Source organism: Euprymna scolopes, chromosome 13 (genome assembly GCF_053919585.1).
Source record: "Euprymna scolopes isolate OS-2025 chromosome 13, ASM5391958v1, whole genome shotgun sequence".
Lineage (NCBI taxonomy): Eukaryota > Metazoa > Mollusca > Cephalopoda > Sepiida > Sepiolidae > Euprymna > Euprymna scolopes.
The window spans coordinates 135,308,998-135,330,853 of record NC_136494.1 but is presented as its reverse complement, the minus strand read 5'-3'; the positions used below and the strand labels follow the sequence as shown (position 1 = coordinate 135,330,853).

The 21,856-nt window shown below is 35.6% G+C and overlaps 1 protein-coding gene across 1 annotated transcript in view; it reads right to left on the bottom strand.

Moving 5' to 3' along the window:
• Positions 1 to 21,856, bottom strand: part of LOC145292194 (neuronal acetylcholine receptor subunit alpha-3-like) — a 442,298-nt gene that overhangs the window by 129,423 nt on the left and 291,019 nt on the right. The window contains exon 3 of the mRNA XM_080138499.1: positions 18,955 to 19,097. Within this exon, the coding sequence (XP_079994625.1) occupies positions 18,955 to 19,097 (143 nt within the window). The remainder of the gene's footprint in view (positions 1 to 18,954; positions 19,098 to 21,856) is intronic.

Here is a 21,856-nt window from a genome sequence, read left to right as displayed (position 1 = left end):
AATTAAAATATATTCATGCGAATTTTACGCCCGTACAAAACAATTAATGAAATATCTTTGAGATTAAATTTTAATCTTAATAGATCATCACATTTCATTTTCATCACAAAAGTCAGCAAAACGTGATACAAATTCCTTTTGTAAATCCTTGATTAAATTTACAAAGATATCCGAATCCTATTGTTTTCTTGCACGGAATGCTGGGAAATAATTATTTTTCATTTCTAAGCTGATATTTCTACAAGTTTTCTTTCAAAGGCAACAATGTGATTATACAATGTGATTTTACAATGTGATTATACAATGTGATTATACATCTCGTTTATAAGCTGAGTTTAACATTGAAGTAGTAAATTTTAATGATTCGAATGAATCACCAGACCCACAATGAACACTAAAGTTACGAGTCAATAAGGATCTCGAAAATGTGAACTATCCATATGTTTACTTTCGAGTAAGATTGTCATATATTTATGTAAGACAAGTGCGCATTTTAACATCAATTCTCGGGTAAGCGAGCCTGCATCCCAAAAGTACACAAGGTGACAATATTGTGATTGGGCATCTTACAAAAATTGTTTTTATTGTCGATGATTAAGTCCACTAGGTTAAATCAGATTCACAGTTTCCATTACAACATTCATAACGTTTATAAATTTCAAGTAGTTGGCATACAATATCTCTTGGATAATGCAAGAGATATCATGAGTTTTGAAATAAGTTTCACGTTTTCCATATGTTCATTTTGTAGTGTAGCAGAGCTTTCTTTACCATTAAAGGAGCACCATTAGTTGTGATACCAACAAGCCTCGCAAAAGCAAAATATATTTCTGTCACCATTTTTAACAAAGCATCTAAAATATTTGCTCTATTCACGATTCCATTCATAAGAATTAACTGAACACACTCTTAAAAACATGGCAATTAGAAATTACTGCTTGCACAAAGACAGCAAGTTATTCAAATTATGCAGCGTCATTTGAGTCTGTGCTTTTATCGACTGCAATAGAAAAATATTGCAATTCACTTCAATTATACAGTATGTGATTGTATGTGTTGACATATCTGCAATACGTCACGTAATTGTCCCCAGAGAAAGGCTAATAGCCTCAAATAAAGATGTTTTTGGACTAACAATTTCTAAAACTGCCAGTCAATATTCTTTAAAAAAACCACATGTAAATGGTTTAATTTTTTCAACGATCCGTTTTTTTTGTTTTTTTTTACATGGGGGTCACCACTTATCAAGGCCCGAAGGCCACTCAGGGATAAGGGTTATTGCGTGTACAGTAATCAATGAGATAGTATTGTAGTAATTATTAGTATTGGGAGTTTTGATAGAGTGTCTTACTTAGGGGGGCGGTTTGTCAGGAGTTTGTTTATGTTGGACTTGAAGACGTCCAAGTTGTAATCAGGGGAGAAACAGGCAAGCGGCAGAGAGTTCCACTGGCGTGCAGTTCTAAGAAAGAAGCTTTGCTCATTGAATCTACGTTTGGATTTAGGCACAGATAAAGAGTGGGGGAAATTATTGACAGTAGTTTCAGCCAGAAGGGTTTTTCTCGTGAAAGATTGGCGAAGGGGGACGAGGGATTGGAACTCAGACGAGCACCTGCCATGGAAATAACGATAAAACAAAGACAGGCTTGCAACGTCTCTTCTGTGGGAGAGAGGTTGCAGGGAAGAGAAAAGGGCATCCCCCACTAAACCACGAAGTCTATTTTGTACTCTGTCAAGGAAGGATAGGCTGTTTTTAGCAGCTCCTGCCCAGATGTGGCAGCAGTACTCCATCCTTGGACGTACTTGGCTTTTATAAAGATAGAGAATTGCATCAGTAGTGAGATATCTTCTGGAGCGGTAGAAGGATCCCACCATTTTCCCAGCGTCCCTGGCAATAGATTTGATGTATGTGTTCCATTTTAGATCAGGAGTAAAGGTCAAACCCAGAAGCTTGTCAAAACATGGAACCTCTCCAAGACGAGAGCCATCCATTTCAATTGATGCCAGATGGGGATCAGAGCGTTTATGATGTAAAGATAGAAGCTTGGTTTTGGATGCATTAAAAGTGACCAGTCACCTCTTCCCCTATTGTACCACGTGCTCAAGATCAGAGGAGAGAGAATTAGAGAGAAATTTGTCATTTACGGCCTTTGATGTATGCCATAGATGGGCGTGTCATCAGCATAGATGTCAACAAATGATTTAAGTATGTGTTTTGGGAGATCATTGATGTAGATCAGGAAGAGAGTTGGACCCAGGATGGACACCTGAGGGACTCCAGCATTAATACTGTGGGCCTCTGATTTCTGCTCATCAACCACTACTCTTATGAACCTATCGGAGAGAAATGATTTAATGATTGAGAAAACATTTCCAGTAATACTGTAGCTGGAAATCTTGTGAAGTAGGCCCTTATGCCATACCTTATCGAAGGCCTTCGATATGTCAAGAGCAATTGCCTTGGAAAGGATACTTTTGTCAAGAGATTCACTAATCCTGTGTGATATAACCGTTAGCACATCTGCTGTAGATCTTGCAGAGCTGAAACCATATTGCATGTCACTAAGAAGCTTGTTTCTGCTGAGGTGGTTGACTACTTCTCTATTTAATATGGATTCCAACAACTTACTCATGACACATAGGAGACTTATTGGTGTGTACTTAGAGGGAGATGACTTTTCACCTGAATTTTTAAATACAGGGCATACTGATGAGGTTTTCCAGGGTGTTGGAAAGCACTTCCCCTTAAAGCAACGCTTAAACAGTTTTGTAAGTATGGGGGCAAGTTCTGGTTGGAGCTTTTTCTATACTATAACTCGAATGCCATCAGGGCCAGTTGCTTTACTTGAATCAAGGTTCTTGATTAGCTTGGCGACCTCACACACAGATATTTGTAAGTTGCATAGCGTGTTGTCTGTTATAGGAGGAAATACAGGGAGTTGATGGTCATTGTCGCATAGGGTAGAATTAGCTGCTAAGTTCTTGGCAAATAGTCTGGCTGACGAGATGACCTCAGGTCCATTGATGATAGTTGGGATAGAACGCACACGTCTTTGTAGACTTTATAGCTGGCAATTGTATTGTCCAGATTTTCGTCTTCTCTCTTTATAATGAAGAATTTGTTTTTCATAGTGAGATTTCAACTGTGTAACACATTATCCTTTCTTAATTGTGGTAGGGTAAGTGGACAGGGTAAGTGATGGGAGCACTGTTAGGGAGATGAAATAGAAAGCCGACTGAGACAACAATCTCTCTTTGAATGTCTATTGCCGGTCGGTCAAGCAAAATGGCTGCCATGGCATATTTATGGCAGAGTTAGAAGTGATTGGGTTTTAATTGTTTTGTTGATCATAGTATTCATATTCGGTTGGGTGGATCAGAGAAATATAACAGCAGGCATATTGCTGAATTCGAAAGTCTCATTACATGTTAAAAATAGTCATTGGTAATCAGGCTCCGGGGCCAGTTAAAATGATGGCCGTAAGTTGCGACCCTAGATGAAGGGTACTCTGACCTACAAAAATACTTGGACTGCATTCTTAGCATTCGTTTGCAGAGGTGTCTCATGCAATTAGTAATAAACTAACCCTCTTCTCAGAGAGTGAGAAAGAAAAACCTGGGAGAGGGACTTCCTAAAACGTCATAGGATCATAACAACGACATCTCAACAAAAACTCCGATGGCTTTAATAATAATCAATTGTTTTCACGTGCTCTTCCCGTTCTCTCACTTTCTCTTCGTATTTCCTCGTTTCTGTTTCTTTCTCTCCCGTCTTCCAATTTTAATTGCTCACGCCATTCGTCTCTTCTCAACATATCGCTTTTACGTCATTCGTCCTTCCTCCTGTCATTTTTAGTAGTACATAAATTTGCGCCACTAATCCGCACACATTTGCCAGTGAAAACAAAAAATTGCCAAATCTTGAAATAAATGACCAATGACTTCTCCGGAATAATCTTTCTATGATGTGAAATCCCACGATAGTCTGCAGTTTGGATTCCATCTCATTTCCCAAACTGCTTTGAAGTTATGATCTGAATACGAACTCAACAGAGAACATAAAGATCTGACCAATGGCTGAAAAGCATCAAAGAAATATATTTTCTGCAAGACTGCCCTAGCACAATAAAGTTATGTGTCTGCTGACTTCTTTTTGTCTGGTAGACAGATTCAAGGAATCTAAACATGGAATAAATTGACCCAGCAAAAAGAAACAATGATATGGATACTAGTTGAAATTGCGCTCTACGCAGGGTAATAGATTATAATAGTTTCAAATACTGCAGAATATTTTGTTTTATCTATATAACTAGCAGGGATATCCAGCATTGCCCGGGTCCACGAATAATAAATAGACGAAATAAAGTTCCGTTTGGATACATCTGCTATACTAAAGAATTTGAGCACTTTTTGCTGACTGTATGTCAATTCCATGGTGGTCATTGTTTTTTTGTAAATTCTACTTCCACTCCTATCCAAGTGTATGGAAGGATGAATCGATTAACTGAAAAGTATTAATATTACAATTTTAATAACAATATTGATTAAACTTCAGAAACAGATAAAAACACGAAAATGTAATAGCCTTAAAATAGAAGAAGTATATGACTACCTCCCCACCAGATTCTTCGGCAGTTCTACCCCCATCAGATTATTGAAGGGGAGCATAAACAAAAGATTAAGGGATACAAAGAAAAAAAGTTATTCTAAAGATATTGAGCTCTTTTGAATACTATATGCCATTTTCTACCTGGTGCAAAAGCATTTTCTTAAATGCTTATAAGTATAAAAATATTTCACTTTACGATCCGTTGCAACGACCGTGTTACTTTGTGGGTGGTTATCTCAGCATGGTCCGTAAACTTCAGAATTTTTATGCCTCCTTTAGAGATAAGAGAGAAAAAAAACATAAAAATAAAAGAAACTAATTAAATTTAAAAATAATAAAATAGGAGTATAGAAAACGAAAAGTTATTCGCAAAAGTTTCTTTTTGTTAAACCAAAATAAACGTTTTTATGTTTTAAAAATGTTTGCTGATTTCTTATTGGATTATGAAAAAAAATGAACCGTTCTTGGCGCGAACTTAAAAAAGCGAACGCCGTAAGCGAACACGACATTCATTAGACTAACATCGGAACAACGATGTATTGCAAATTTATTCTTTTAATATGAAGGTAGGAATGAACACTATTTACGCATGTGTAAATTGTAAATGATAAGAAAGAGCGTTGAAGGCAAGATTTTTACCTGAACCCTTTCAAATAAAATGAAATTTGTACCTCATAAAATTGATGATGTTTTCTAATTTTAATACTTTATACATCCGGATCCCTAGTTTCCCAGTCGATACCATGTGTCAAGCGATCTATTATTATTTTTAATTTTACTTTTAGCTTTACATACATACATACATACATACATACATACATACATACATACACATAGACGTTTATTCTTTTCATAATAGATAATGGTAAATATATGCCTATTTGCGTGTTCCGAGGTACGAATACGAAGAGATAGGAGGGGTGTTCCGATTGGACAATGCATCAATATATGCATGTTTCGAGGTACGAATGCGAAGAGATAGGAGGGGTGTTCCGATTGGACAATGCATCAATATATGCATGTTTCAAGGTACGAATACGAAGAGATAGGAGGGGTGTTCCGATTGGACAATGCATCAATATATGCATGTTTCGAGGTACGAATACGAAGAGATAGGAGAGGTGTTCCGATTGGACAATGCATCAATATATGCATGTTTCGAGGTACGAATACGAAGAGATAGGAGGGGTGTTCCGATTGGACAATGCATCAATATATGGATGTTTCGAGGTACGAATACGAAGAGATAGGAGGGGTGTTCCGATTGGACAATGAATCAATATATGGATGTTTCGAGGTACAAATACGAAGAGATAGGAGGGGTGTTCCGATTGGACAATGAATCAATATATGCATGTTTCGAGGTACAAATACGAAGAGATAGGAGAGGTGTTCCGATTGGACAATGAATCAATATATGCATGTTTCGAGGTACGAATACGAAGAGATAGGAGGGGTGTTCCGATTGGACAATGCATCAATATATGCATGTTTCGAGGTACGAATACGAAGAGATAGGAGAGGTGTTCCGATTGGACAATGCATCGATATATGCATGTTTCGAGGTACGAATACGAAGAGATAGGAGGGGTGTTCTGATTGGACAATGCATCAATATATGCATGTTTCGAGGTACGAATGCGAAGAGATAGGAGGGGTGTTCCGATTGGACAATGCATCAATATATGCATGTTTCGAGGTACAAATACGAAGAGATAGGAGGGGTGTTCCGATTGGACAATGAATCAATATATGCATGTTTCGAGGTACGAATACGAAGAGATAGGAGGGGTGTTCCGATTGGACAATGCATCAATATATGGATGTTTCGAGGTACGAATACGAAGAGATAGGAGGGGTGTTCCGATTGGACAATGAATCAATATATGGATGTTTCGAGGTACAAATACGAAGAGATAGGAGGGGTGTTCCGATTGGACAATGAATCAATATATGCATGTTTCGAGGTACAAATACGAAGAGATAGGAGAGGTGTTCCGATTGGACAATGAATCAATATATGCATGTTTCGAGGTACGAATACGAAGAGATAGGAGGGGTGTTCTGATTGGACAATCCATCAATATATGCATGTTTCGAGGTACGAATACGAAGAGATAGGAGGGGTGTTCCGATTGGACAATGCATCAATATATGCATGTTTCGAGGTACGAATACGAAGAGATAGGAGGGGTGTTCCGATTGGACAATGCATCAATATATGGATGTTTCGAGGTACGAATACGAAGAGATAGGAGAGGTGTTCCGATTGGACAATGCATCAATATATGCATGTTTCGAGGTACGAATACGAAGAGATAGGAGAGGTGTTCCGATTGGACAATGCATCAATATATGCGTGTTTCGAGGTACGAATACGAAGAGATAGGAGAGGTCTTCCGATTGGACAATGGGAGTGCTTGAGTACCACGAACGCCTGTGTAATTTGACTTCTTCTGATTGGCTGAGGGTACCGGATCGACAGTTCCTGGCTGGTGTTTCCGACTGGTAGTACAAGCGCCATAACTCTTTGGTAGCGCTTAGAGCGGCTGCTCCATCAACAGTTGTATAATATCGGATTGTTTGTAGTGCCATATCCCGCATCGAAAGGGGCCCTGCACTAATCCCCGATGGGTTTTCCCGAGGCCACAGTCCTAGTTGAAGAAAGGTCAGCCAATTGGTCTACTTGTGTTGCATGTCTGATATCCTGCATAACCTCCTGTTCAGCTCCCCCTCACCTAACTGAAACTCTTTAAAAACATGATGACACTAAAATAAAAAATAAGCTTAAACCAGGCCTAGGGACAAACAGATTCAACTTGTCTCCTCCCTTGAGGCTTGCATTCACTAACATCCATGGGCTTAGAACTAATTTAGCTGATGTTGAAGCATTTCTCCTAACAAATACACCGGATATCTTAGCACTAAGCGAGACTAACCTACACTCCTCCATCCCCTCTAACTACTTTAACATGCCTGGCTATCTCCCACTCTGACAGACATATGCATGGACTTGGAGTACATTCGTAATACCATCCCCCTGACTAGAGAAACAAACCTAGAAAAGGACGATCAAGCCTTTATGTGCTTTAGACTAAACATACAACACAACATTAGCTACTTTTATTTTCTCTACCGCTCTCCCTCGACCCAGGACTGCACCATAATAAACAAAGTCTCTGACAGTATAGACACAGCATTCTCCCTCGACACTAGCACCCAAGTCCAATTATTTGGTGACTTTAATGTTCACCACAAAAACTGGCTTGGATTCTCTACTCACACAGATGCAGCGGGCAGCACAACACATAGTTTTGATATATATCACTCCCTATCACAAATGGTTACGTTTCCAACCCATTTCCCTGATCAGCAAGAACAACAAGCATCACTTCTAGATCTGTTTCTGACTACAGTTCCCCGAGGATTGTACAACAAATGCTAACAGCCCACTCGGTAGAAATCGCCCTAAATTCTAGACCCAAAACTGAAGAGCCAGTGCTCAAAACAACAGGATATTATAAAAAGGTTGACTGGGAAGCCATCAGAGATCTTATCAGAGATGCCCCATGGGGAAATATTTTTTCTCTTCCTGCCGAACAGTGCGCAAATGAGACCACTGAATGGTTCAAAACAGTAATGGAAGCACATGTTCCCGTGCGGAAATTTTATAGCAAGTCCCACTCCCCCCAATGGTTTACTTCGACTTGCGGAACTGCCATTGCTCAAAGGCAGCATGCATACTGCAGATTTAACCGACATAAGTCCAGTTCAAACAAACAGAAGTACATATAAGCTAGAAATAACGTTAAGAAAGAAATAGTGAAGAGAAGAATTTACTGAAAAACGCATCGTGACTTCTGGAAAATCTACAACAGTGTAGTAAATAATGGGCAATCAACAATTCCCCCACTAACCAACAATCACGAGGTTGTTTGCTCAGCAACCGACAAAACTAATATGCTTGCCAGCCGGTTTGCCTCGAACTCCACACTGGACCCTTCCAACCACCCCCTGCCTGACTTTCCTTTGCAGACAGACGCCACGCTAGACGATCTAAAAATCACCCCTGCTACGGTACATGCTATCATAAAAAATCTTGACACTTCAAAAGCATGTGGACCTGATCTCATCCCACCTGTGCTATTTAAAAGTGCTCAGCCGAAGTAGCTCCAGTTCTCTCCAAACTCTACAACAAATGCCTTAATAAATCATGCTTTCCGGGCTGTTGGAAAATCGCTTCTGTGGTACCAATATTCAAGAATTCTGGCGAAAGAACTAACCCATCAAATTATCGCCTCATTAGCCTCCTCCCACTTTTCGCCAAAATATTTGAGACCATAATTAACCAAGCTCTAGTCCGGCACCTTACAGATGCTAAACTTCTGACTGACAAACAATATGGATTTAGTCAAGCCCGTTCCACAGCTGACATCCTCACTGTAATCTCTGAACGTATATACCATTCACTAGACAAAGCGAGAGAGGGCAGAGCGGTAGCTCTAGATATATCTAAGGCTTTTGACAGGGTATGGCACAAGGGTCTCCTCAGGAAAATTAAATCATACGGTATCACTGGTAGAATACTTAGCATAATTAAATCCTTCTTGGATAAGAGAAAAATCCAGGTTGTCCTCGACGGTCGAACATCTAAACAGTGTGATATAAATGCAGGAGTGCCTCAGGGGTCTATTCTTGGACCTCTATTGTTCCTAATATTTATTAATGACCTCCCCGACAAAACTGCCTCTGAGATGGGTATATATGCTGATGACACTACACTCTATAACAGGCATGAGAGGAAAACAAATGGACACATATCTAAAGAAATGGCAAAAACACTAGAGGATGACCTCCAATCTGTAGTGGAATGGGGACATAAATGGATGGTCGCATTCAATGCTGCCAAGACTAAACTGGTTTCCTTCAATAACTACAAGAAACCTTCTCTGCCACCAATAGCAATGGCCAGTGACTCCGCGTCTGAGAGTACATCTTTCAAACTGCTTGGCCTAACGTTCACAGGAAACATGAGCTGGAACAATTATATTGAAAACATTGCCAGGGCCGCTGCAAAAAAGGTAGGCTCTCTCTACCGTGCTAGAAAACTACTGACACCTGAAAGTATCCTGTATCTCTATAAGGCCACCATTCGCCCATGTATGAAATACTGTTGTCACATCTGGGCTGGTGCGTCTACTACTAGTCTTTCTCTCCTAGACAAGGTTAAAAAAAAAGAGTCGCCAACCTGATCGGCCCTGAACTGGCATCTAAGCTTCAGCCCCTGTCCCATCGACGAAACGTTGAATCCCTCTGCTTATTCTACAAGTATTTTAATGGTGAATGACGAACTGCAGACATTTGTGCCCCACACTTGACACCCTCGACAAACCCGACAGGCAGCTAAATCCCACCCCACACAGTAGAGATCCCTAGATGTAAAAGATCTTTCTACTCCAGTAGTTTCTTCCCCAGAACCGCTAGACTCTGGAATTCCATTCCAGGATCCTGATTCCGTAAATGTACTGACATGCAGAAGTTCAAGTGCAACGTGAACTGACATCTTGCTGTCCAAATCCCTACATAGTGCCCAGTAGTTGCTGACCCTGATAGTAGCCCCCTACACCTGAGTGGCAATGTGCCTTGTTTGGGGTGAAAATGTAATAAAAAAATTTAAAAAAAATTTACTCATGCTGTTTGCTACTTATTCATAATGTCAATATATGTGCATATTTGTTAATGCAGTGTTATATAGGACCAAGGAATAAATTTTATGGATATTGCATAAAAAAGCACCGTCAGCTCAGGTCATAATGCACATGGCATTAAATTAAATTGAAGCGTAATATAAGTATGACTCAGCCTAAAATGTTGCTCTCACGAGTGGATGCAGTTTCGTGTAACACCCAGAATAGTACGTGAATCGGAAATAAAAATGCTTCCAAACAATCAGTATCTATTTACAATATTGTAAAATAAAGCAGAATAAATTGTACAAGGCTAGATATATATTCAAACACCATTAGTAAAGATTTTATCTTTATTGTTCATGTCAATATTTGCGCTATAGTCTTTTCATGTAATAATAGTTATATAGTAGATATTGTATGTGTAAATCGAATCATTACTCCTGGAAGTTTAATAGGAGAATACAAACACGTGTTGTATAGGCAGTGAACTAAGGTTCATTACATGCTCTATTGTTGGAGATATCTTATTGCTCTGTAACTAACTCGATTCCCGCATATTAAAGAATGGAGACGACGACAGTTGAAATTAATAAAACATATACTTGAACTAACAACATGCTTTCTCAGCTAATACTTGATCTTCATAGTAGATGAATACTTCTAAATATTATTATAGTCCTAGACAACATAATGTCTTTTCCATTATAAGTTCTAAGCCACAAATGAACTTTAAATTGTTTGCTCGGGTCCTATGTAATGTTCATAACTTTCCCTACGTGTGAATACACTATGTAAGATTTCAAAAGTTTAGACAAAAATTTGTCTGAGTAATTTCGTAGAGACCACAGATGTCAAATTTTTAACCCCTTAACATTTATTGTTTTGAGTTCAAATCGAATTAAAAAGTTCGATCCATGTCCAAGTAACCTATATTTAAAATTTCACGAGTTTAGACCCAAAATTAGCGGAGGAGTTTGGTAGAGTTTTCAAAGGTCAAAACGGTGTAACTTTGACCCCTTGACAGCCACATTTCTGGCCGAAAACAGATTAAAGAGATTTTCCTAAATCTCAATACTCCGTATGTTAAATCTCGAGTCTCTAGACTGAAAATTGTTATTTGGTAGCAAAATGTACACACACACACACACACACACACACACACACACACACACACACACACACACACATACGTTTTCACTTTTATAGATATATAGATATCACATGACTTTATCTACCAATCTCCTTTCCGCCACTCGTATGTAGAGTTCCTGTCATTAAAATTCGTCAATATCTACGCTTACTTTCCAAAATGATATCAATACATAATGTTTGGAGAGGCGAGCGGAGATATGAGACAAGAGATAACAAAGAAAGAAGGGTGAAAGACAGTAAGTAAGGAAATTCAAGAGAAATTTTGGGAGAGATAGAAAGATATACAAAGAGAACCACATGGAATCTAAAGGGAAAAGATTGACGATCATGAAAAAGAAAATTATTCTACAAAGATGAGAGATTATTAAACACAAAATCGAATTCAAATACGGTTTATGTTATTTTATATTTACTTACTAGGATTTTTAACCTTAGTCATTACCAGTGATGGATCACAGAAACACACTTTTTTTGTGTGCTCTCATTTTCACAGCTATGACTTGTAGAATTCTGGAATAAATCAGAATTGTATTCTTGTATCGACTGAACTAAGGAATGAAACTTCAACGTTCAAAATTGTGTGACGTAGAACTTAATTCACCTAATGCGTTATCCGTTAGGCCACGGCCAATGCGGCCAGAATAAGAGCATGCTATCTCGTGGATTAAATAAAGAGTTTCATTCGAAATTTCGTGTGGAACTCAGTTCGATAGAACGAGTCCCGACTCTGACAAAATTCCCTGAAGAAGATCAGTGGTTAAATCGGCCGAAAAGTTGTGAAAATAAAGCTGAAGATGAGAACTCTAGTTTGTATAATATAAATAATAAACACTAGCAATGATACTGACGTTCTGGCATCAAATGAGGATCAACAAATTTTCCAGTGACTTATTGCTCAATACATTGTAGTCTATAGTGCACTGTAGAGAATATTCTATTGATTTTATAGAATTAGCTTTAAATAATGGTTTCATGTAAAGCTAAAAATGCAAAACTCAAGTATCATGGTTTGATTGTGCTTTAAACAGAAACATTCATTTCGAACACGCCCCGTCTTATCAAAGAACCCACGGTTGATTTTATGAAATTATTTTTGCATAATTACTTGAATTAAAGTTAAACGTATAATGGTTCAATTGTGCTCTAGAGCAACATTCATTTTGAACGTATCCCTGTCTCATAAAATAATCTGCAGTTGATTTTATAGACTGAGCATTTCTGCTTGTGCGTTGATGAAACTTCTCAGATGCACTTGCGATTTTAAATTGTATAAACGTGTTAACTTTAGTCAAAATCGGACTTCCTTCTTTAAGCGTATTTTTTCGATTAAAGATTTTCTATATTTATCGGGCGCATTCGTAAAGAAAATGTACATAACAACATTCCCAGACATACCGGGTAAAATTTCCAAAGAAAATTGCCCACCTATTCCGAGTCTATCGGGAATGAACTCAAACACACAAAGTTCCTTTCACATACCAGTAGAGGTATAAGTATAGTTTAGATGCACATATAAATATAACTAGGTAGGGCTTGACTAGCAAATATAAAAGAGTCAACAAAGAAGATAATGAAACATTCGTTCGAAAATTTATTTGGTTTTATTTGGTTTTAAAAAATAAAAAAACAATCTAAAAGTGTCTGTTTAACTTTGACAGCTTTTGCAGAAAAGCAATAAAGAAACTAAAAAGGCAGAACTTACAGCGGATGAATATTACCAGGTGACGGCGAGGCAGTTTCTTAGATTTTTATTACGATTACGAACAACAACAAAAAATGCATGATTATACAAACAAAAAAGAAAGACGGACTTCAAAATTCGTTCTCGACTCGTAAAGAGCAGAACAATGAGACAGCCGTGTACACATTATTGTCAGTTTCAAAGGGAGGAGATTTCCTTTGCTGTCACTCTTAATGGCCGCGACTTTTAACCTGGGAGGAATTTGCCAAAGACAATAAGATAAGAAATGTCGACCCATCAAATGCGAATCCTCGGCGTAGTGAGGTGTAAATATACCAGGGGGGAAGACATTAGCTCTGCCCACAAACCGAGGTTGATGAGATCATTTGGGAGGAGGAACAGTGATAGATTGAAGGAAAAGATAGAGTGTCATTGAATGACGCTATCGATTTTCTATTTCGGCAAGTTGGACCACAATTTTAAACTTGAGTAAAACAAAGAATAATAGAAGAGGAAATGATAAATTGAAAAAAAAGAAAAAAGAAAATTGGAATCAGAAAGTAATTTCAAAAGAACAATATCTAACGAGTGCCGGAAAGAAAAGAAATAGTGAGGTCAGAAGAACTACTACTACTACTACTACTACTACTACTACTACTACTACTACTACTACTACTACTACTACTATCTGTATATATAGAATAGATTAACATAATAAAGAGCAACGTTACATAGCAATTTTATTACATTATAGTCAAGAAGTTTCACAGAATGAGAAATAAATGGTAAGAATTCTTTAGGACATGACATTTCGAAGCAAAATGCTTTTCGCCAAGAGAGGAAAAACTGGTATTATACAAATCCAAATGTCAAGCGATAGCACCAATTTAAAAAAAAAATAATGTTAATAATGAAAAAAAATGTTTAGAGTAGAATCGGTAAAAAAATTTTTATGGGGGGGGGTAGATGATGGGGATAAAAAACAGAAAAAGACAGAAAAAATCAATAAAGGTTAAAATACATCAAATGTTTTAAATTTATAAAATATAACATTTTTATATGCTTGAACCCTACCATTAACTAAACAAAACATTATTCTAAATAGATCACAAGTTCAACCATCCAAACAGTATGAAAAAGCAAGGATACATAGAATCTCAAAAAGAATATCTAAAATATCACAAAATGGAGAATTATTTAATAAGAATATACACTATTATAACGAAACCTAGCTAGATCAGGATATAAAGAACAACTCATATTTATTAAGCAGATTCAAAATAAAAATGCAAGTATAGAAATAACAACAAACAACGCAAATGTAATATATAGACACAACATGTCTATGAAGAAATATAAAAAGGCAAATAAAAAAAGCAAAAACCAACGAAAAAATAGAACATACAATAAACACTAAAAAGGAAAATGAAAAGATAGACCATAATAACACCGAAAGAGATGTAAAATAGAATCATAGAAGGAAGAGCCAAACGTGGTTTAATCCATCGTTCACCCACCACATAAAAAATAACACCCAGAGGGAATTTTAACAAATTATAGACAAAAATTTCCCGCAAAGGTTGTATGGAAGTAACTCTCGTAACAAAAATATATTCCATGAAAGTGACCTTCCCTTGAAACAAAGACATTAACTAATAAATAAGAATACGAAATCAAACAATATGAATAATAGAATAAACACGGATGAATGTAGAACAAATCTTTTAAAAGAACAGGAAAGAATAAATAATAGAAAAAAATGGAAATTAAAACTAAAAAAAAGTTAAAATATGGAATTAAGGTTTGTAATAAAAATTTTGGTTTGCACGGTATCTAAGATGGACGACTTGTAACAATGTGGGGATGGAATTTCTTTTTCACAAATGAAAAAAAACAGGTTTATCATGTACGAAATTAACTTTTTTGTAGGTAACATTGAATGGAAATAACATCCGAAGAATTGTCAAGAACTGGAGACTTTATGAAAACATAGAATCATAAAATTGCCATCCCATTAACGAAACAGCTGTAATGAACAAAAGTTACAAAAAAGAAAAATTTTTAGTCTTTTAATTTCAACAAAGTTTTGTACTATATACACTTGTGCCCGATATTATTCATACCCCCCTTGAAAATTGAGTTTATTAGGTGTAACTTTTGTAAGAATTTATTGTTTACGTCCATATTGATACATATTCTTAATAAACCTCTTCTGATCATTTTCGTCATTTTAAAATCTCGGGATACTTGTAATAAAAGAAATATACAGCTATTTATAAAATCTGCAATGTTCAAAAATAATCATACCCCCTTATTTTTTCAGTATTAATCGAGTTTCTGACTGTTTGTTTTCTGTTTGATTCTTATTTTGAATTCTTTTATACAACCTTTGATTAATTTCATTTCGTTTTTTGCATTTTTCAGAAATTAAAATGATATCAACTGAAAACCAATAAAAAGAATAAAAATTATTAGAATGGGGAAGAAAAAAGAGCTTAGTAATGATCTTAGGACTAAAATTGTGAATTCACATAAGGATGGTTTAGGTTACAAGTCAATTTCCAAGAAATTTGAGGTCCCTACAGCAACAGTACAGAGCATCATCAAAAAATTCCAGAGCCACCACACAACAAACAACTTGATTGGTAGAGGAAGGAAAAGGAAACTGTCTGCTAGAGCCACCAGGAATATTGTAAGAAGTGTTAATGCAAATCCAACCACCACTAATAAGGACATTTTAGAAAATCTGGAGTCTTCTGGCATAAAAATATCAAGGCAAACATTGCAAAGGACTCTGCATGAAAATGGTCTGAAAGGAAGAAGACCAAGAAGGACTCCATTGCACACCGGAAAACACCTTGCAGCACGTCTAAAGTTTGCTAGGACCCATGTGAATTCTCCAGAGTCCGTTTTCTCAAGTATTTTTTGGACTGACGAAACAAAAATTGAATTGTTTGGCCATATGGATGCTTCTTACGTTTGAAGGAAGAAAGGAGAAGCTTACAACCCAAAGAACACCATACCCACGGTGAAACATGGTGGTGGTAGCCTAATGTTTTGGGGCTCCTTTTCGGCTAGTGGTCCAGGTAGTTTTGTCAAGATAGATGGAACCATGAAGAAGGAGCAATATTTTGAGATACTCCAGAAAAACATTAGACAGGATGCGGAGAAGCTCTATTTAGGACCAAACTGGGTCCTTCAACAGGATAATAATCCAAAACATACTGCCAAAATAGTCAAGAAATGGTTTGAGGATAATCAAATTAATGTTTTGGAATGGCCTAGCCAGAGTCCCGACCTGAACCCTATCGAAAACCTCTGGCACATATTGAAAACTGAGGTTAAAAAGCGGAAACCTAGAAATTTGAGGGATTTGGAGTACTACTGCATTGAAGAATGGTCAAAAATCAGTGTTGATGCTTGTAAAAACCTTGTTGATAAATATCCCAAACGGTTACAGGCAGTTATTAAGAATAAAGGGCATGCTATTGACTATTAGTAAGAGAGGTATGAATAATTTTGAACTAGTGCCATTATTGTTTTTCTTTGTATAATGTTTCAAACTTGCATAATTTATTTATTTGTTGAGTTTAAATTAAATGCTTATGCTTGATTTATTGTTTGAAATCCCTTTAATATTGTCTACCTTCTGGTTTGAGCAATATTCTTATAGAAATCTCAAAGATCCGAGGGGTATGAATAATATCGGGCACAAGTGTATATATATACATACATACATATATATATATATATATATATATATATATATATATATATATATATATATATAAGAAGGTAATTTAACAATGTAAATTATAGTTTACAAGATTTCATTGTTCGACAAGATACTCGAAAAAGAAATATTAAAATTTCATTAATCCGCGAAGGTTCAAAGAATGCGTTCGTTTTCATCAACTCCATGTTCTATTTTGGTTGTATTGAGTATTTTTATTTAGTCAGGATTACTGTGTAAGTAATAAGATTTATATTCACTTCAAATTTACAGAAGATTTATTTTATACATTTAACTTTTACTTCTTTATATATATATATATATATATATATATACATATAATTCTTTATATATATACACATATAATTCTTTCTCTCTTTCTCTCACTTTCTCTTTCTCTCTCTATCGCTCTCTCTTACTTAATCTCTCTCTCTCATATATATATATATATATTCTCATTGAGCTAAACCGAGGTTAATATTGGTACAATAATTAATATAATACAATTTAAAAGGTATTAAAATTGATTGTTAAAAAATCCACACATATATATATATATATATATATATATATATATATATATATATATATATATATATATATATATATATATATATATATAATACAGTTAGATATAAGCTCACTCGTCCAAAATTAAAATTAACTAAAATGGAACTTTCACGACATAGGATAACATTCGAAATATTTAAAAATATTAATTAAATTAAATAAATATATATTCCAACTTGCCATTTATAATCATACGCGTTTTTAAAAAAATCATTTTTATTTATTATCAAACTGATACATTAGTAAAATTTACAGTCGATAAATAATTTGCTCAAATTACTAATATACATTCTTTAATTCAATAAGTAAAAATTGGAGAACTTTCAGCCAAACCAATTGAAATATATTTTGAAAGTTAACGAAATTATTTTAACTAAACATTTTGGAAAATATATTTAGTGTTTAAGCTGGTTGTCTTTTGTACCTAAATCACGTAAGGTCGGCTTAATTAATACTTTGGTACATAGAGCCCTCATGATTTGTTCGCCTTACAGATTGGATGTCGAACTCGATAAGATCAGGGAAATATTCATCAATAATGGTTATCCTGTTGACCTTATTGATGATTGTATTTTCAAAAAGGTTGCGGATTTTAAATCCCCTAAAAAGTTTGGACCCTTGAAATGCCCGGTTTATTTGAAATTACCGTGGATAGGGGAGGGGAGTAATATAATTTCTAAACAGATTCGAAGAAGTATTTACGATTGCTTCAATTCGGTGACCTTGCGTGTGGTATATACTACGAGACCCGCTTTTCCGTCTTTCCGCAAGGATAGTTTGCCTTACATCCAAAATAGTAATATTGTATATCAGTTTAAATGCCAGTGCGATGCTGGTTATGTTGGGCGAACATCCTTGCACATTTTGACTCGTATAAACCAGCATGTTCCATCGAAGATCAGACAAGGGAGGATGGGGTTCGGAGGTCTCCCTCCTTCTGCAGCCTTGGACTCTGCTATTGGCCAGCATTTGGTTGACAACCCGTGCTGTGCCGATAGATATAAAATAGATTGGTTCGAGGTGCTACATAGAGCGGACTCCAAAAACCATTTAAAGATTTTGGAGGCTGTCTCTATCGCGGTGCGTCAACCTTCTTTGTGCCGGCAAAAAGAAACATCTAACGCATTGTTTCTCTTTGGGGAACTTTGAATTTTTCTCCCGCTTTTTTTTTTTTTTTTTTTCTCCCTCGTTGTGCCAACATTTTTAATCGTTTTTTAAACGCAAATAAATTTAATTAATGCCCCCGTACGTTGGCACATTAAATAAGTTCCCCTATAGAACTCTTTATTTTCGCCACAATATTATTTAGATTGCTATCGATTTGCTCTTGAAGAGATGATAGCCGAAAGAGCTCTCGAGAAACTTCCGCCTACCATTTTATTTAAAACCATATATAAATTCTGTACCTCTAAACATTTATATATATATATATATATATATATATATATATATATATATATATATATATATATATATATATATATGTGTGTGTGTTATGTAAATAAATAAAACCATTACTTACCAACTGACTGACCATTAGCAGATGGACACTGAGATCAACTTCAACCATATCCATGGGTCGAGACATAGTTGAGTAGTCTCTGCTTGGGATATTCTGTCGGATCGATCTTTCTCTTTCTGAGGGACTCAGCACAAACGAGTTCACTGAAAGAAAAACAAAAAAATTTTCAGTAAGAAATCAATGTTATCTAATTTCTCTTACTCAAAACAAAGAAAATCAAAAGTCGAATCACATAGGTTGTCCTAGGTATTTTAGAGACGTTCTAATTTTGTATTAGTGTAATGGAATAACTTTTAAACAACCGAAATTATCCGAATAAAACAATCCGGAGACGAAACACATTTTTTATTAATGAAAATTGATCCAGAAAAGACCTGAAGCTACTTCGTGCAAGGAACTAATAAAAACCAAACATGATTATCGCAAAGATAAGAGACCTATTGACCTTAGTCAGGAAAACTCCAAGGCTATGCGTAGGAGGTAAACAATCAGAAAGATTGCAATTCTTGAAAATAAATTACAAGAATAGGAAGAGATTTTACAACCAAAGCAGCGAATTGATGGAGACGATTAGACCAAGAAGTAAAACAAGCTGGATCAAAGGAATCAGGAGGAAATTAGAAAAATCCAGGTCGGCATTTTTTCTTTTTTCACAAAAACATTTATTACCGCTTTTCTCCTGTCTCGACACGATTTAAAAAGTTTCTCGCTGCCATATGTTCATCTAGCCTCGCTGGTGTTTCTCCTTCCATCGACCGCATAACGGCCAGGGCCGGCCCATTCTTGCCCTCGACTTTACATGTTCATTTTCACTGACGTAGAACTGGTTTCCCCAACCACGTGGTGCATCTGTCCTCCTTTTTTTTCTTTTTCTTCTCACGCGCAGTTCCCAATTTGCATATGCGCTTTTTCAGCTTCTACTGCTAATCCTTTCGCAAGCCAGCTACCCCTTGCTGCTGCCGATGTTTTATCACACGCCCGTATATACTGTTAAAAGAAAACCTAGTCATACCCATGACTCTATTTAAACTATATTTCATTAATAAACTTATCACTTTAGACTATCATCTCACCTAACATAACAAACAAATAAAACTACGTCTCTGCATGTCTATACTATTTTTAGGATAGTATTGCCGTAAAATTATATTGTTATTTAATTTACATGTTTATACAAACACAGTTGTTAATTAAGGAACAAAATAAATATATTTTTATGATTCAGATTCAAAACGAACAAGGCATATTGCCACACGAGCTGAAAGTGGATACTGTTTACCGGGGAAAATACAAATAGGTGAGCGAGAAATCGCTTTACATTACATTTAAATGTCTGCATGTCAGTAGAGTGAGAAAAGAAGGTTTTAGAGAAGGAATTCTAAAGTCTAGCAGTCCAAATGAGAAACAATGCTGAAATGAGAAGAAGCATGTATCAGAATACATAGACATATAAAAATGTTCCGAAATTGATAGAATCAGCATAGACCTATGATAGGTTAAATATACAACTTACTTATAGGTTAAATATACAATTTACTGATTAACTGATTAAGTGGTTAATTTTATTAAAGATAATTACAGAATTCACATGTTGAAAAATTAGGTTATATTCAGCTTGCGCTAATGTATACATACATAGATATACATATACCGGGTGTCCAAAAGGATACTAAAGGGCTTACAATCTTTGTCATTTTACCATTAAATATTTTGTTCTCTATTCTAGATATTTTACAGATAATATGTTAGAAACTAATTATGCATAAGTATAGTATTGAACAACGTACGCAAGTTGTGAAATTTTTACCAAAATCAGGGGTCAATCATTTTGAATTAAAGACCTTATCTACGGAATTTTAATGTTCCTCAGACTTGACTAGCCCCGACTTTTTCTTGTGGGGATATTTTAAAAAAGGAGTCAATGTTAACAAACCAAAAACCCTGCAAGAATTAAAAGAAAACATCAGCAACGAAATAAGGGAGTTAAATCGTAATCGAGAGATACTGCAATCTGTCATGAATAATGTTTTGGAAAGAGTACAAATATGGGAAGCTGAAAATGGGAACATTTAAAAGACAATATTTTTGATAAAAAAGATTGTTGTGATTTGCATGTTTTAAAAACATTAACAATGTCTCAGTCAGACTGTGTTAAAATTATAGAAACATATCAGCAAAAATAAATAATCTATTTAAGTTCCAAACCCTGTAGTGATTTTTATGACACCCTGTATATATCAAATAATTAAAAAAAAATGTTCTTTCATATAGCTTTAGTATAATAATAAATAATATGATGCAAATCATCATTTCCCCATGGTCGACGGAGACAATATTTGTCAGTTTTTATGACAATAAGTTATGTCACGTTTTATTGCTGTCTGTTTTTTCTATTTTTATTTGCCTATTATATAATATTCAATGTGTTTGTGTCAAAAAGAACTTAAATGAGTGTCGGCTGTTTTAGAAGAAATCAAGTGTGTTGAAGAAAAAGCAGCTTTTTTGAGGATAAGTATTATTCAAAAAAAATCATCTCCTGTGGACGAACTCGTTAAATAGTTCATGCGGATGTGAATATTACATTTATATAATATAATGCGAAGGAGTAACACCTTAAAGAACACATGAGAATAAAAGTAAAAAAAGCAATAGAAAAGTTAGCATTTCTCGTGATTCTCTTACGTATGATCATACGTGTTATCGGTTTAATAAACAGAAGAATTATCAAAGGACGAAATGTAACCTTTAATAGATTCATTTAAAAACTCTATTTGTAAGGGCGATAACTCTGTATTTTTCGTTCCAAGGAAATTATTATTATTATTATTATTATTATTATTATCATTATTATGTAATAATAGTATTTTTTGTTTTATCTATACATTCTTATGCTTCCTTAAAC